Here is a 15,516-nt window from a genome sequence, read left to right as displayed (position 1 = left end):
TGTATCCTTGGCAAATATGTTCTGCTACACAGTGCATTCCTTTTTCATTTTGATGGTGGTTTCTTTTGCTGGGCAGAGCTTTTAATTTTTATGTAGTCCCATTTGTTTATTTTTTCTTTGTTTCTCTTACCCTGGGAGATGTATCAGCAAAAATTCTGCTACATGAGATGTTACTGCCTATGTTTTCTTCTAGGAATTTTATGGTTTCATGGCTTACATTAAGTCTTTTATCCATTTTGAGTTTATTCTTGTGTATGGTGTAATTTGGTGGTCTAGTTTTATCTTTTTGTATGTGTTTGTCCAGTTTTCCCAACACCATTTGTTGAAAAGACTGTCTTAACTCCATTGTATGTTCTTGCCTCCTTTGTCAAATATTAATTGGCCACAATGGTGTGTGTCAATTTCTGTGTTCTATATTCTGTTCCATTGGTCTATATGCCTGTTATTGTTCCAGTACCAGGCTGTTTAGATTATAATGGCTTTGTAATATAGTTTAATATCTGGTATTGTGATCCCTCCAACTTTTTTCTTTTTTCTCAAGATTGCTGAGGCTATTTGGGATGTTTTATGGTTCATATACATTTTCAGAGTATTTGTTCTAGTTTTATGAAGTATGCATTGGTATTTTAATAGGGATTGTTTTGACTCTATAGATTGCTTTGGATAATCTAAACAGTTTAATGATGTTAATTATTCCAACCCACGAACCTGGTAGACCTTTCCATTTATTTGTATCTTCCTCTGTTTCTTTTTTCAGTGTCCTATAGTTTTTCAAGTACAGGTTTTTTACCTCCTTGCTTAGTTAAGTTTATTTGTAGGTATCGTATTTTTTTTGGTTGTTGTTGTTGCAATGATAAATTTGTGGGAGGGGTCTCCCCTCTGAATCACTGACAGTGGGGCTCAAACCCAACCTCATCATGTCAGCTGTTATACATAACAGAACAAGACACAACAGGAGCAAACCAAAAACACCACTGAATCACTGACAGTGGGGCTCAAACCCAACCTCATCATGTCAGCTGTTATAACATAACAGAACAAGACACAACAGGAGCAAACCAAAAACACCACTAAAGAGAGGATCCAAGATGGCGGCGTAGGTAAACACCTAAACTGCTGCCTCGCACAACAATTTCAAAACTACAACTAAAAGACAAAACGTCTATCACCCAGAACCACGGGAAAGCTGGCTGAGTGGAAGTTCTACAACTAGAAGGAAAGAGCAAACAGCATTGAGGGGTGCACAAGCGCGGAAAAGCTGAGGTACGGAGACGCGCGAATCGGGAGCACTGCTGTTTTCAACCCGAAGGGAGATAAGCTCCCGATTACTTCGAACTCCAGTTTCTGGGGAGACTCGGGGGACCCAAACTCCTACGGGGAGAAGCTGGACTGTCTGCCGTGGGGACGGAAAGTGAGGGAGGCTTGCTTGCAGGGCTGCACGCAGGAATAATTGTTTACTGTGCTGGGCGAGGGACGCAGGGACACGGTCGGAGACTCAGAGCCGCAGAGCTGGCTTACTGGCAGCCATCGCTGTTTGCCACGCCCTAGCCTAGTCACACCCTGAGACCCCGCCCTGCACAATCTACGAACCCACCCAAGCTCCAAGCAGCGGCTTTAGCATATGAATGGTCTGCCCTATTGCAGCTTAACCTAGCAAACTTGCAGCCAGGGTCAGACAGCTCCAAAACCTCCAAACCCCAAGCAAAGAGGAGAAAACTGCAGTTCTCGCTGTAGCGCCTGCTGGGTGGCCTCAGACAGTAGCTGACCTGCACCCCATTGGAGATCCAGAAGCCAGTGTACCTATTGGTCAGAGTGAGACACCAGATTTCAAGTCTTCACATCCATAAGTGACACATTCAAGAGGCAGACTCAGTGAGCACCAAAACCCCACTGAAACAAGTCCTGCACCATAAGCGTGTCTCCAGCGCAGCAGTTCTTCCATTATAGACACAGCGGGTCCTCACAGCCAATTGGCCTGGAGGTCAATTCCTCCCAGTGTACCAACAGCAATCAAGGCTTAACTACACCAAGACTTTGCACTCAGCCCACAAAGGGGTGTACCAAAGGCGTCCACCTCAAGTGATTGGGGAGGCTGAGCTACTGGCTCCTATAGGTCACCTATCACACAAAGCCACTCCATCAACACAAGGAAGCAGCAAAATGCGGAGACCAAGAAACATGTCACGAATGAGAGAAATGGAGGAAAGAAAACTAATGGACGACATAGAGTTCAGAACCACATTTATAAGGTTACTCAAGAATCTTCTAAAAACCGCTGAGGATCTTAGTGAGACCTTTAAGGATCTTAATGAGAATACCAAAAAAATGGAAAAGGACCAGTCAGAAATTAAGCATACACTGTCTGAAATAAAGAATATACAGAAACTCAACTGTAGATCAACTTACCCCAAGAATCAAACCAAAGATCTGAATTATGAGGAAACAAAAAACACCCAACCAGAAAAACAAAAAGAAAAAATCCAAAAATATGAAGATAGTGTAAAGAGCCTCTGGGACAACTTTAAGCGTACCAACATCCGAATTTTGGGGGTGCCAGAAGAAGAGAGAGAGCAAAATATTGAAAACCTATTAGAAGAAATAATGACAGAAAACTTTCCCTACCTGGTGAAAGAAATAGACTTACAAGTTCAGGAAGCACACAGAACCCCATACAAGAGGAATCCAAAGAGGACCACACCAAGACACATCATAATTAAAATGCCAAGGGCAAAAGACAAAGAGAGAATCTTGAAAGCAGCAAGAGAAAAACGGTTAGTTACCTACAAGGGAGCACCCATACGACTGTCAGCTGATTTCTCGGCAGAAACTATGCAAGCCAGAAGGGAGTGGCAAGAAATACTCAAAGTGATGAACAGCAAGAACCTACAACCAAGATTACTCTACCCAGCAAAGCTATCATTCAGAGTTGAAGGTCAGATAAAGAGCTTCACAGACAAGAAAAAGCTAAAGGAGTTCATCATCACCAAACCAGGATTACATGAAATGCTGAAGGGTGTTCTTTAAGAAGAGGAAGAAGAAGAAAAAGGTAAAGATAAAAATTATGAACAACAAAATGACATCAAATACATACCTACCAACAAGTGAATCTAAAAATCAAGTGAATAAAAAATCTGAAGAACAGAATGGACTGGTGAATATAATAGAATCAGGGGCATAGAAAGGGAGTGGACTGACAATTCTCAGGGGGGAGGGGGTGTGAGGGGTGTGGGAAGAGATTGGACAAAAAGCTTACACCTATGGATGAAGACAGTGGCGGGGGGTAAGGGCATGGGGTGGGGTGGGGAATCAGGTGGAGGGAAGCTATGGGGGAAAAAAAGAGGAACACCTGTAATAATCTGAACAATAAAGATTTATTTAAAAAAAAAAAAACACCACTAAAATCAAGCTTATACAAAGCAACAATGACAGCAGGAAAGACTAAGAAGGAAAGAGAAAGCAAAGCAAAGAAAAAATAAAAAGAATACTAAAAGACATGAGACCAAAGACTTAGATTGGATATAAAGAAAATTTGAGAAAGAAGAAGAAAAAAATGGCAATCTGGAAACAAGAAGGAAGCTAAAAGAACTACTATGGAAAGAAAAACAAACAAACAAAGCCATTCACAAACACACACGAAACAAAAGCAGCCTGGCTAGCATTGCTCAGTGGTTGAGTGTCAACCTATGAGCCAGGAGGTCATGGTTCTATTCCCAGTCAGGGCACATGCCCGGGTTGCCAGCTTGATTTCCAGTGTGGGGTGTGCAGGAGGCAGCTGATCAATGATTCTCTTTTATCATTGATGTTTCTATCTCCCTTTCCCTTCCTCTCTGAAATCAATAAAAATATATTTAAACACACACATACTCACACACTCAAAAAACTTTGAGTCTGCTATTTGTGGATCTCACTTGATTTTGCTCTTATGTTGTTGACTCTAGTCCATTGGTGAGTCTATCCTGGGCCTCCTAGGAACTTCTCTGTTGCAAGCTAATGAGAGCCATTTTTTTTTTCTGGCCCTGGGCAACCTGATTGAGGTCCCATACGTTGAAGCCCCTAGTAGTCCAGTGAACGGGGACTTCTTATCTCAGAGGTTGGGTCTGCCTCTAGTCTCACACCCAGATTTTCCCTGTTTTGAGTTGTTCTCCCTTTCCCCACAGAGCTGGGCTCTGTGGAAGTATCCTGGTCTTGGCTGTTGGGGGATGGCCCTTCCTCTCCTTTCAAGGTCTCAGCTCAGCCTGGTTTGCTGGCACCTCCCCCCTGCCACCTGCAGAGGCATGGATTTCCAACCCAGGGCTGTTTGCCCTTGCCTCAGGTCACTGCAGGTCAGGTCAGAAGCAGCTGTTTCCCTGGTGGGAAAGAGGGCACCTTTCCTGGGTTCCATGTAGGCAGGGCTGATCCTCTTCCTGGTCATAATGTCCAGCCCTTTCTGCTCACCAGCATAAGTTCCTCCAAGAAATAAAGGGTCCCCCAGATTCAATATTGGGTGTGTCCTCAGACACCTCCAGTGTAGGCTGGCCCTAAGTGCCATTGCATGGCCCTTCCCAGAGCTCAGGAGGAACTTCTCAGGCTGCACAACTGCAGGGTGCTAGGGCTACTCTATCCAGGGACTTCACACCAGGCTTCCACTGCTGCAGTCTCCACATCCAGCCCTTAGGGCCACATCTCTCAGTCCCAAGCACTCCCATCTCACCCACAGATCTGCAGTCTCTTCAGTCTCCTCAGGTCCTCAGTTCTAGTAGGACCAGGATGGGGGAGGCTACATCTATCTCCCTGGCCTTCAGTGCAGTTCTTGCCCTGAGCTCTGGCAGTGGATACAAGCAGCTGGGCTCTAGGGCAGTGGTGGCAGCACAGTAGCAGTGGTGGTGGATAAGTGTACAGCAGGTGTGATAGCCCTGCCATGTCAGTGACCATTGTGAAAAGGTCCCACCAGTGTCTACTTAGGCGCATAGTCCTCGTTTGTGTCCTCGGTGGGTGCTCAGCCTGGGGCAGGGTGCACGTGGGTTTGGGCCCAGGCTGCAGTGAGTCTGGGTGGTGGTGACTCTGAGTGCCTAGCTGCTGCTGCTCCCTGCAGCCTCCTCCAAAAGAAGACCTTATAAACTCTTCAAGATGGCAGTCTTCAAGCCAGAGCCATTCCCGGGGAGAGGCTGTCGAGGTAGTAGCCGCTCCTTGTCCAGGAGAGCACACACCATCAGACTGTCCCTAACACACACACACATACACACACACCCATGCATGCCCACACACTCCCCCTCTCACTCCAGTCCTTCTAGCCCATGTTGGAAGCAATATAAAAGCTTCTAAGGAACACTTTACTAGTTTCCTTCAAATAAACTTTAAATCATCTACCTGCAAAGGTCAGCTTTTAGTGACACTAATAATCTTCCCCAAAGTAAGAGAGCTTCTGGCAGGTAGACTCAGCAAATGAGCTGGATTCACCTTGGTGTCATATCAGAGCTATTCTGAGTGGTGCTGCTGCTCTTCTCAGAGATCATAGCCCCTGAGCTCCAACTTTGGGAACTTTACATCTTAAAAGGGGTTTTCTTCAATTTCTTGTTTATTCCCAACCAACCCATTCATTTATTCATTAAAATCATTACTGAGCATAAAGTAAGTACCAGGCACTAAATAGAACAAGAGGGATTTAGGATACAAAGGGCAGGGAGTAGGGAATAGATTGGATTTCTTTATTTTCCTATTACATAAAATTTATACCTGGAGATGCCTTCAGGAAGACATTCTCAGATGAAAGATGGGGAGTTAGGAGAAATGCAATCAACCATTTCTGTTTGCACATAGTCAGCCCTTCCCCTCCTCTTCCCTCACCCATACTAGCTACATATGACCCAATATTTTCTAGGGAGAAGAAAATAATCTCTATTCCTCCTGTCTGTGACAGCTAATTGCTTGTCTCCCTTTAAGGGAGTCTGCATCTGTGAAGTAGATATTTAGTTGGGTTCAAAGGACTCCAGGTTATCTTCATGGTAACCCCATAAGGGAGCACAATCTAAGCCCTTCAAAATATTTTACCCAGCCTTAGCTTTCTACTTCAAAATTGTCTTTAATCAAATATTTAATCATTCAGATCATTCAGAAAATATTATTCAGAAAATATTATTAGTATTTTATAGGTTATGAAGATATTTTCATTGCTTATTTATCATTTACAACTCCCCCATTAGCTTTCAAAAGAAATTTGAGGCTGCCTAAGATATAAACTACATATGTCATATGTTTTTAAAAATAGAATAGTATAAAGAAGTAGAGGAAGCTTTATGATAGTCCCTATTTTTTCTTTCATAGAAGTCACATAAAAAATCATGCAATGCTAAGGTACAGCAAACTTACACTTGATAATAGAGCTTCCTTATTAAAGCCCTGATTTCTTACCTTGTGTTGAACTTGCCTGTATGCCAACATTAACTGAGGGATCCCCATGGGCCAGGCACTATCCAGTACTTTACAAGCATTAACTTGTCTCACTCCTGAAACACACCCATTTGGGGGGATATCATCAACTTTATTTTAAATGAAAGAAAACTCAAGATTAAAGAGCTTAAGTAGCTTTCTCAAAATTTACACAGCCAGTGAGTGGCTGAGAGAATGCTCATCCAGGTAGGTCTGATGGTCTCCAGAGCACTGCATTGTTAATCAATATTTTTATTTATTTTAATTTTATTAAATTTATTGGAATGAAATTGGTTAGTACGAATACATGTTTCAAGTGTACAATTCTATAATACATCATCTGTATATTGCATGATGTGTTCAATTCCCAAAGTCAAGTCTCCTTTCATCACCATATATTTGAACTGTTTATCCTCTTCCATCTTCTCCTTACCCCCTTCTGGTAACTGCTATATTTTTATCTGTTTCTGTGGATTTGTTTTGTTTATTAGTTTGTTGCTTTCTGTTTTATATCTCACATATGAGTGAAATAATAAATATTGGGTAGCATCCTATTAGTGGATGGATCATAAGATCCATTTAGAAGCTTGTAATTCCTTTTTAAGTGAATAAGATAGAGTACATTCTACAAAATACATCCCACAAAGTAAAAACAATTAATATTTCAAGAAATTTTATTTACAGTCTGTGTGTAAATTTGCATTTGATACAAAATTTATTTCTAACTGTGAATTATTATCTTAAAAAACGTCAAAGCTGCTACACTAAAATATATTGACCCTCATTCACACACATTCCAAACATAGGAGGACTACTAGTTTTCATAAATCTGCTTTCTACAGAAATCTTTATAAGAAAGAAGTTAAGAGATTTAAAAATCCATGACTCAGTATACATGCCCCCGTGGGAAGCAACTTCCAAGCCAACCCCAAAGCAGAACAAGTTTTCCTAAAATAGTCAGATCTGACTGGTCCTGGGCCTATTTGCTGATAGTAAATCATTCATCCACCACTGCAGCAATAGTGGAGAAAATAGATTTTTCTTTTGTAAGAACAAAAGTCCAGAGATTTCAGGAAAGCATTTGAGAACCATGCTCTCCACTCAGGGAAGACCCATAGCTTCTGGGGAGAGTGTGCATTGTTACATCTGGCCACTCCCAAGAAAGCCCCAGATTCTCCTCTTCTGTGCCTTTGATGCCTAGAGGACTAAAACTCAAGTAATCCAATAGTTCACTCATTCTCTAACATATCACTAAAAGGTTAACATTAACTTGTAACTCACACATAGCTTTAGTACTGAAAATCAAACTCCTCAAAGGCATTATTTCTTAAACAATGAGGGCCAACAGGCTTCACATACTTTAGGAGAACTTGTGATCATTCTGCTGGGAGAACACCTTGCTAAAGGCATCATGTCTTAGAGGGCCCAGCTCTCACAAGGGCATTTTCCTAAGATCCAGAGTCAAAGTGCTTTCATGTTTTCAGTCTCCATTTCTTCATCTTTACATGAAGATATTAACACCAATCACACCAAGTTGCTATTAAGTGAAATAATTAGGAGACACCCAGCACAAAGTAGATGATGCTCCACAAAGGTATGTTCTCTGTCCTTCTGTCATATTAAAAACATTGTCATACCAATCCAAGGAAATTCCTGGCCAGGATGTCAACCTTCAGTGTTGTGGCTAGGGACACTTTGCCAACATCCCTCTCGCCTTCCCATTAGTCATACTGAACTGTAGCCATGCCTGAGTCTACACTCGTCTAAATCAATTTCTGTGAAATTTCATGCTGCACTCCTTTTTAAAAATACATGACTTCCACCATTCTACTGGAATATGTACAAAGAACACATCTCTTAACTTCCTGAAAAAGTACTCTTTCAAAATTGCAAGAATGTCTCTTATATCTAAGTTTCTGGAATTTCTTGGTCATTTTATGGCCAGAAATAGTAACTCTGTAAATGCTATCTTACCTTTTCTGGGTTCCTTCATTTAATGTAGCAGTTGTTCAACGTTCATTCATCTTCTCTTATGTTCCCTGTCCAAGAAGATAATTTTTAGTTCATCCTCTTTGGGGACTTATGCTTCTTAAAATGTAGGTTCCGTATTCAATTGATATTCTCATAGCACAGTGATTAAGATGGGCCTGTGGAGTCAGAGGGATGACTCAAATCTGTCTTTTGTGACTTCCCAGATTAATGACAGTATTTACCCCTCAAACATACGTAGATTTATCTCAAGAATAACTTAGATAAACCCTAGCCAATCACCCGTGGCCCCTCCACCTGTGCCAGCCACCTAGCAAACAGTGAGCTAAAAGAGATTTTGTTACTTACTATTATCTCCTTATTCAAATGTGTTTCTGGATTTCTAATTTACACTTACACTGTCCTTTGTATATGTATTTTTTATTACAAGTCACTTCAAATCCTTCTTATAAAAGATTAATGAGTAAATGAATCCAGCAATTTGATCCTGTGAGCTCACAGTCTAGCCTTTCTGTTTCTAGGAGTGGACAAGCCTTTGATTTTCTACAAAAGTAGGACAATTGCTTCGGTATTGCTTACTTAGACTTCCTAAAGTGACTTAAAAATAAGCCTTGATTCCATTCTTGGAGTAGCTTATGTTAGGTATGATTGCAATTGCTCATAGAAATTGTGCATTATGAATAACATCAGACAAACTCAACTAATAGGTTTTGTGAAAATTAAATGGGGCAACATGAAAAGAGTTAGGACATATTAACGCTTTCTTGCTATTACATAAGATTTGTGTCCTCTCTTTCACACAGATTTTGCATTGACTGAAGATAGTGTAATCACTCCTTTGTGCCAAAAAGGATATTTTCCCTGTGGGAATCTGACCAAGTGCTTGCCACGTGCTTTTCATTGCGATGGTGTGAACGATTGTGGGAATGGTGCTGATGAGGAGAACTGTGGTGAGGACTCCCACTCAGCTCCATATGTGTACCCCATTTTGTGAGCCCCCAAACTGTGGGTGAATCAGATAATAATTATAATGAAGTGGACAATATGGTTTGTTATTCTATAGGGAAACCCTTTGTAATACAAATAGTTGCTCCCCAATTTATTTATGACTAGAGGCTCGGTACACGAATTCATGCATGTGTGGGGTCCCTCTAGGTGGCCTCCCGGGATCAGGCCAAAACCCGCAGTCCAACACCACCTGCAGCTCCTACCTGCCGCTCCTGCTCATCCGGCCCCACTGTGCCTGATTGGGAGAGGCTCATGCTGCTGCAGCAGCACTCGCCAGCCATGAGCCTTGCATCTGGTGCCCTCCCAAGGGGAGTGGACTGCAGAATTGGGCTGAAACCAGCTCTCCAAGATCCCCTGAGGGGTCCCAGATTGTGAGAGGGTACAGGCCAGGCAGATGGGTCCCACCAGTGCAAGATTGGGTCGGGGAGGGACCACAGGAGGTTGGCCAGCCGGGGAGGAACCACGGGAGGGCTCCAGGGCATGTTCAGCCCATCTCACTCAGACCCCAGCAGCAAGCTAACCTACCAATTGGAGCATCTGCTCCCTGGTGGTCAGTGCACGTCATAGCAAGTGGTTGAGCAGCCTTAGCATATCATTAGCATATTACGCTTTGATTGGTTATTTGGTTGTTCTGCCGTTTTTGCGTATTACTCTTTTATTATATAGGACTAGAGGCCCAGTGCACAAATTCGTGCATGGGTGGAGTCTGACTGGCCAGGCTCCAATCGGGCCTGTTGGGAGGAGGAGATGGCGGGAGGTTGGCTGGCTGGGGGGAGGGGCCACGGGTGATTGGCTGGTGGGCCCCACCCCCAATTGGGGTAGGGGGGCCGATTGGGGGCAGGGCTGGCCATAAGGAGAGGTTGTGGGCAGTGGGCCAGCCAGCCCCACCCCCAAATGGGGTGGGAGGCCGATCGTGGATGGAGCTGGATGGAGGGAGGGGCTTCAGGAGGTTGGTCACCCCCAACTGCCCCACCATCGGCCTTGTCTATAGGGAAACCCTTTGTAACAATTGGGGGCAGGGCTGGCCGGGGGGAAAGGCCATGGGGGGATTGGCCACCAGGCCGCCCTTGATTGAGGTAGGGCTGGCTGGGGGAGGGACCAAGGAAGGTTGGCCAGCCGGCCCCACCCCCTAATCAGGCTGGTTTGCTGGCCACAGTGGGCGTCATAGTGACCAGTTGTTCTGGTAGTTATGGCGTTCTGGTCTCTGTCTTTTTATATATATAGATAGATAATTATCTGAACTTTCATATACAGAGGTTGTTTAAAATAGAAATACAGTATTACAAAGCATTATCCTAATATATAAAAAGCCAGGGGCCATCATGACCAAAACAACTGGATGGACAACAGAATACAGGCTGCATGGGGCGACAAGGCTGGCAAGGGGGTTAGTGAGGGACGACCAAACGACTAAACAGCAGGCTGCGTGGGGCAACCAGGCCAGCAGGGAAGTTAGTGAGAGATGACCAAATAACTGAATAGCAGGCTTCATGGGGCGACCAGGCTGGCAGGGGGAGCAGTAGGGGTGACCAGGCCGTTGGCAGGGCAGTTGGGTGTGACCAGGCTGGCATAGGACCAGGCTGGCACAGGAGCAACCAGGCCTGCAGGGGGGGCAGTAAGGGCAACCAGGCCAGCGGGGGAAGGGGATAGTTGGGGGCAACCAGGCTGGCGGGGGGGGGCAGTTAGGGGTGATCAGGCCAGCATGCAGAGGAGGTTAGGGGTGATCAGGCTGGCAGGAAGGGCAGTTAGGGGTGATCAGGCAGGCAGGCAGGTGAGCAGTTAGGAGCCAGCGGTCCGGGATTGTGAGGGATCGGGCCTAAACCGGCAGTCAGACATCCTCTGAGGGGTCCTGGATTGGAGAGGGTGCAGGCTGGGCTGAGGGGACCCACCCCTATGCACAAATTTCATGTACCAGGCCTCTAGTATTTGATAAAAATTAAAATTATATTTTAAATTCTACTTGGATACATATATTTTAATTTTAAATGACTTGCTATAACTACCTTGTTATGGCTTGGTAATTGGTTCAATATGAATGGGCCTGCCTAGAGAATTTATTTAACAGACCCATGTTGAGTGCCCACTATGTTCCAAGTGCTCTCAAAATCACTGGGACCCAACAGGTTTAAGGGAGATGATAATCTTGCCTTTGCAAAGTTCACATGGGCCATGTGAACAAGGAGAAGGATAACCTTATACATAAATAAATAATTTCAGAGTGATAGTGCCAGGAAGTATATAAAACAGGATAATGGGCTAGAAAGTGACTTGGAGGGAGGGCTACTTCAAAGACATACCAGAGAAAACCTCTCTGAGATGATGACATTTGAATTGAGAATGAATGAATAGGGAAACCATGACGTATTCTGGAGGAACAAAGTTCCAGGCAAAGGAATAAGCAAGTACAAGGGCTCTGAGGTTGCATGAAATAAGACAACGTGTTTATGGTACAAAAAAGCCAGTATGGCTTGAACAGAGTGAACAAGAATATAAAGGGTAAAGAATTAAGCAGAGGCCAGATCATGAAGGGTCTTATAGGCCATTTTAAACCTGTATGTTGAGACTGTATACAGTATATTGTCTAATATAACCTGTGTATTTTCTCTCAAAGAGACTGTGTCAAGAGAAGCTGACATGCCTAGTTAGTCACAGAGTAGACACCAAGACCCAGGTATTCTGAATCTGAAAGAATCCAATGTGTTTTATACCACACAAAGCTGCCACTTGTTGGCACTGCCCAGCTAGCAATCAAAGGGACACAGCAAAGTCCAGGATGCTGAGCTGATAACTCAATTTTGAAAAAGAAATGTATTTTAATAAACACTGCCTTTATAATTATTCAAAGTGTGTGTATACATTTTGGGGGATATCCTATGTTTCTATTATATATTTTATGATACATACATTTGAAGTATTTGTAATTTCAAAAAAGAGAAAAACTCTAGATGTCTATCTAGTGTTTTCTCCCTTACCTTCAATGTTATCATTCTATTCTTTAAACCAATTTTAACTGATTTCACTATCAAATGATTAGACTTTTGTTTTGCACTTTGACATATGATTTATAGCATAACTGACACATATTCATCACCATTTTGCAGGGGACACTAGTGGATGGGCGACTATATTTGGCACAATCCATGGAAATGCTGATAAAGTGGCATTCACCCAGGAGTGCTGTAAGTGGCATTGCTTCAATGACTCCGGATGTTTTGGGGTGTATAGGTTTATATGAGGAGGGTGATCAATTCCCTTTATATTTCAATTTCAGTGCAATGTGTTTTAGGATCACACTATATCTACTGATGTGCAATGTGTTTTAGGATCACACTATATCACACTATGCCCAGGGACTGAAAAAAATAAAGAGAAAAATACAGAATGTTCCATGCATGCTCATTATTGTATTAGTGTCTGATTGCAAGAATGTACAGATGTGGACTAATTATGATAAGTAATAAAGAACTTATTCCCTTTAGTTACTTTCTTCACACCAACTACTTTTCAGCCATTATGGTAGGAATTGAGGATCCAATACTAAGATGTGGCCCTAGCTCACACATGTCTAATATTGTAACAGGAAGACAAGTCCCTATAGAAGCAGGAATGATGCAGTATTAGTACAAAACTTGAGGAATGGTTTGCATAAGGGAACATGGAAATCCCTTGGAAGAAATAATGGCTCTGCCATGGATGGGAAAAGACCCAGAGAGAAGGTGACATTGAGATTAATTTAGAAAGTCTTTGGATGGAGGGAAGGGTAAGAGGTAACAGAATGAGCAGGAGAGAAAGGTCAGCAAAATCCTGAGGTGAGAAGGTACAGAGCATGCTTCTCAATGCCTTTCATAGGGTGCTGAATGTGTGGTGGGGGAAGAGCAGGAGCTGAACCTGGAAGTGTAGGGCCTGCCCATAAAGCATTTGGGCTGCACGCTTTGGAGTTTGGCCTCTATGTTATAGACAGAATTGTGTCTATGTATACACATGTATTACATATATGTGCAATAATCTAATATATGAGGTTATATACAATGTACATGATATAGGTACACATATAAACATAATTATGTAGGTGTATGAACAATAAAATACTACCCTAACAGTATTTATACATTATACACTTTGTAATAGTGTATAATTACCTTTTATCATATAATTTATTATACACAAATATATCATATATAAAAGTTAAAGAGAGTAAATTTAAAAATTAGAAATCAGTATAACTGAAAATTTTGATAGTTTCTCTCTGCACCACAATGGGTCATCTTGTAAACACCCCTTTGTGGAGATCACTTCTGTACACGTGGGCAACCACCAAAGTTTTGAGCCTAATTTTCTTTTATGAAGAGGAAAAGGCTCACAATAAGAAGTATATGTGATAATGATGCTCCCATCAGAATTGTAGAGACCGGATTAGAATGGTGATTCTCAACCTGGGAAACTCCCTCCACCACTCTCCCCCCACCCCCAGAACATCTGATAATGTTTGAAGACATTTTGGGTTGTCACAGCTGGAGGGAGGTGGGTCACTACTGTCATCTAGTGGGCAGAGGCCACAGATGCTGCTGAACATCCTAAAGTGCACAGAACAGCCCCCAACAACAGACAGTGATCCGATCCAAATGTCAATCTTACCTGAGGAGAAAGAATGTTGACAGAGGTACTGGTTATTATGTTTCTTGCAATGCTCCAGACTAATAGTAAGAATCTGAACCCAGAAAATACCATTAGGAAGAGTGAGGTAGAGAGATGCAAGAGGCATTTCAGAAGATGCCACATAGCTTGGGTTGAGGTTGGCTTGCAGGTGAGGAAGTTCTGCTCACAGTCTGGTTTAGGCAACAGGAACAGCTTGGGCTATAAGGAATTCTTTTATTGGTAAACAAGAGTGTCCAACCACAGGTTTTCAATGTAAATAACACTATTCTCAATATCAATAAACATTGAAGTAAACATTCTGAAGTAGTATTTAGGAAGTTGAGCTAATTAGCACAAACTTATAAATGATATAGAATGTTTTCCAAAACTTTATACTCTAGAAGGCATCTTGTGAATTAAGCAGGTACTCAACACAAGTTTCTTGAATTGACAAAAAGTCAATGAAATTGATTTTTAAATTCGAGTTTGGATAAAAGTAGTCTAAAATAAGCCAAACAATTACAAAGAATTTATACTCAGATTTAAATCTACACTAATAAAAAAGTAATATGCAAATTGACCATCACTCCAACACACAAGATGGCCGCCCCCATGTTGTCAAAGATGGCCTTCCCCATGTGGACACAAGATGGCCAGCAGGGGAGGGCAGTTGTGGGTGATCAGGCCAGCAGGGGCGGGCAGTTGTGGGGGACCAGCCCTGCAGGGGAGGGCAGGGGGGGAACCAGGTTGGCAGAGGAGGGCAGTTGGGGGAGACCAGGCCTGCAGGGGAGGGCAGTTGGGGGGCACCATGCCTGCAGGGGAGGGCAGAAAGGGGGGACCAGGCCTGCAGGGGAGAGCATTTAGGGGCAACCAGGCCAGCAGGGGAGGGCAGTTGGGGGTGACCAGGCCTGCAGCGGAGGGCAGTTGGGGGTGACCAGGTCGGCAGCGGAGGGCATTTAGGGGCAATTGGGCTGGCAGGGGAGCAGTTAGGCATCTGTCAGGGGAGTGGTTAGGAGGTGATTAGTCTGGCAGGCAGAAGCTGTTAGGGGCAATCAGGCAGGCAGGCACGCGAGCAGTTTGGAGCCAGCAGTCCTGGATTGTGATAGGGATGTCTGACTGCCTGTTTAAGCAGTCAGACATCCCTGTAAGGGCCCCAGATTGGAGGAGGTGCAGTCTGGGCTTAGGGACACACACACACACACACACACACACACACACACACAAACCCATGCACAAATTTTGTGCACTGGGCCTCTAGTAAATAATAATAAAGCTTAAATTTTGAAAATAACTCTTTTTTTAGCTCCATCAAAACAAATATCCATGGAATTGGAGGCAAAATCAAATGCTTCATAAATGGGTGTTCTACCTCAGACCACCCTCTCCCCACCACCACCACATACACATGATTGTCCCATGGCCAACTTGGTCTGGTTTCACCATTGATTTCTCACTCCTTTATGTCATTGTCTTAATAAT

The 15,516-nt window shown here is 43.2% G+C and overlaps 1 protein-coding gene across 1 annotated transcript in view; it reads left to right on the top strand.

Moving 5' to 3' along the window:
• Positions 1-15,516, top strand: part of RXFP2 (relaxin family peptide receptor 2) — a gene marked incomplete at both ends in the record, with an annotated part of 66,092 nt that overhangs the window by 11,774 nt on the left and 38,802 nt on the right. Inside the window, 2 exons of the mRNA XM_080661055.1 lie at positions 9,198-9,344; positions 12,504-12,581. Coding sequence (XP_080517181.1) covers positions 9,198-9,344; positions 12,504-12,581 — 225 coding nt within the window. The remainder of the gene's footprint in view (positions 1-9,197; positions 9,345-12,503; positions 12,582-15,516) is intronic.

Source organism: Plecotus auritus (assembly GCF_963455305.1).
Source record: "Plecotus auritus genome assembly, chromosome: 3".
In the NCBI taxonomy this organism is placed as follows: domain Eukaryota; kingdom Metazoa; phylum Chordata; class Mammalia; order Chiroptera; family Vespertilionidae; genus Plecotus; species Plecotus auritus.
Note: the sequence above shows the minus strand (reverse complement) of the source record. Positions and strands in the feature narration are given on the sequence as shown.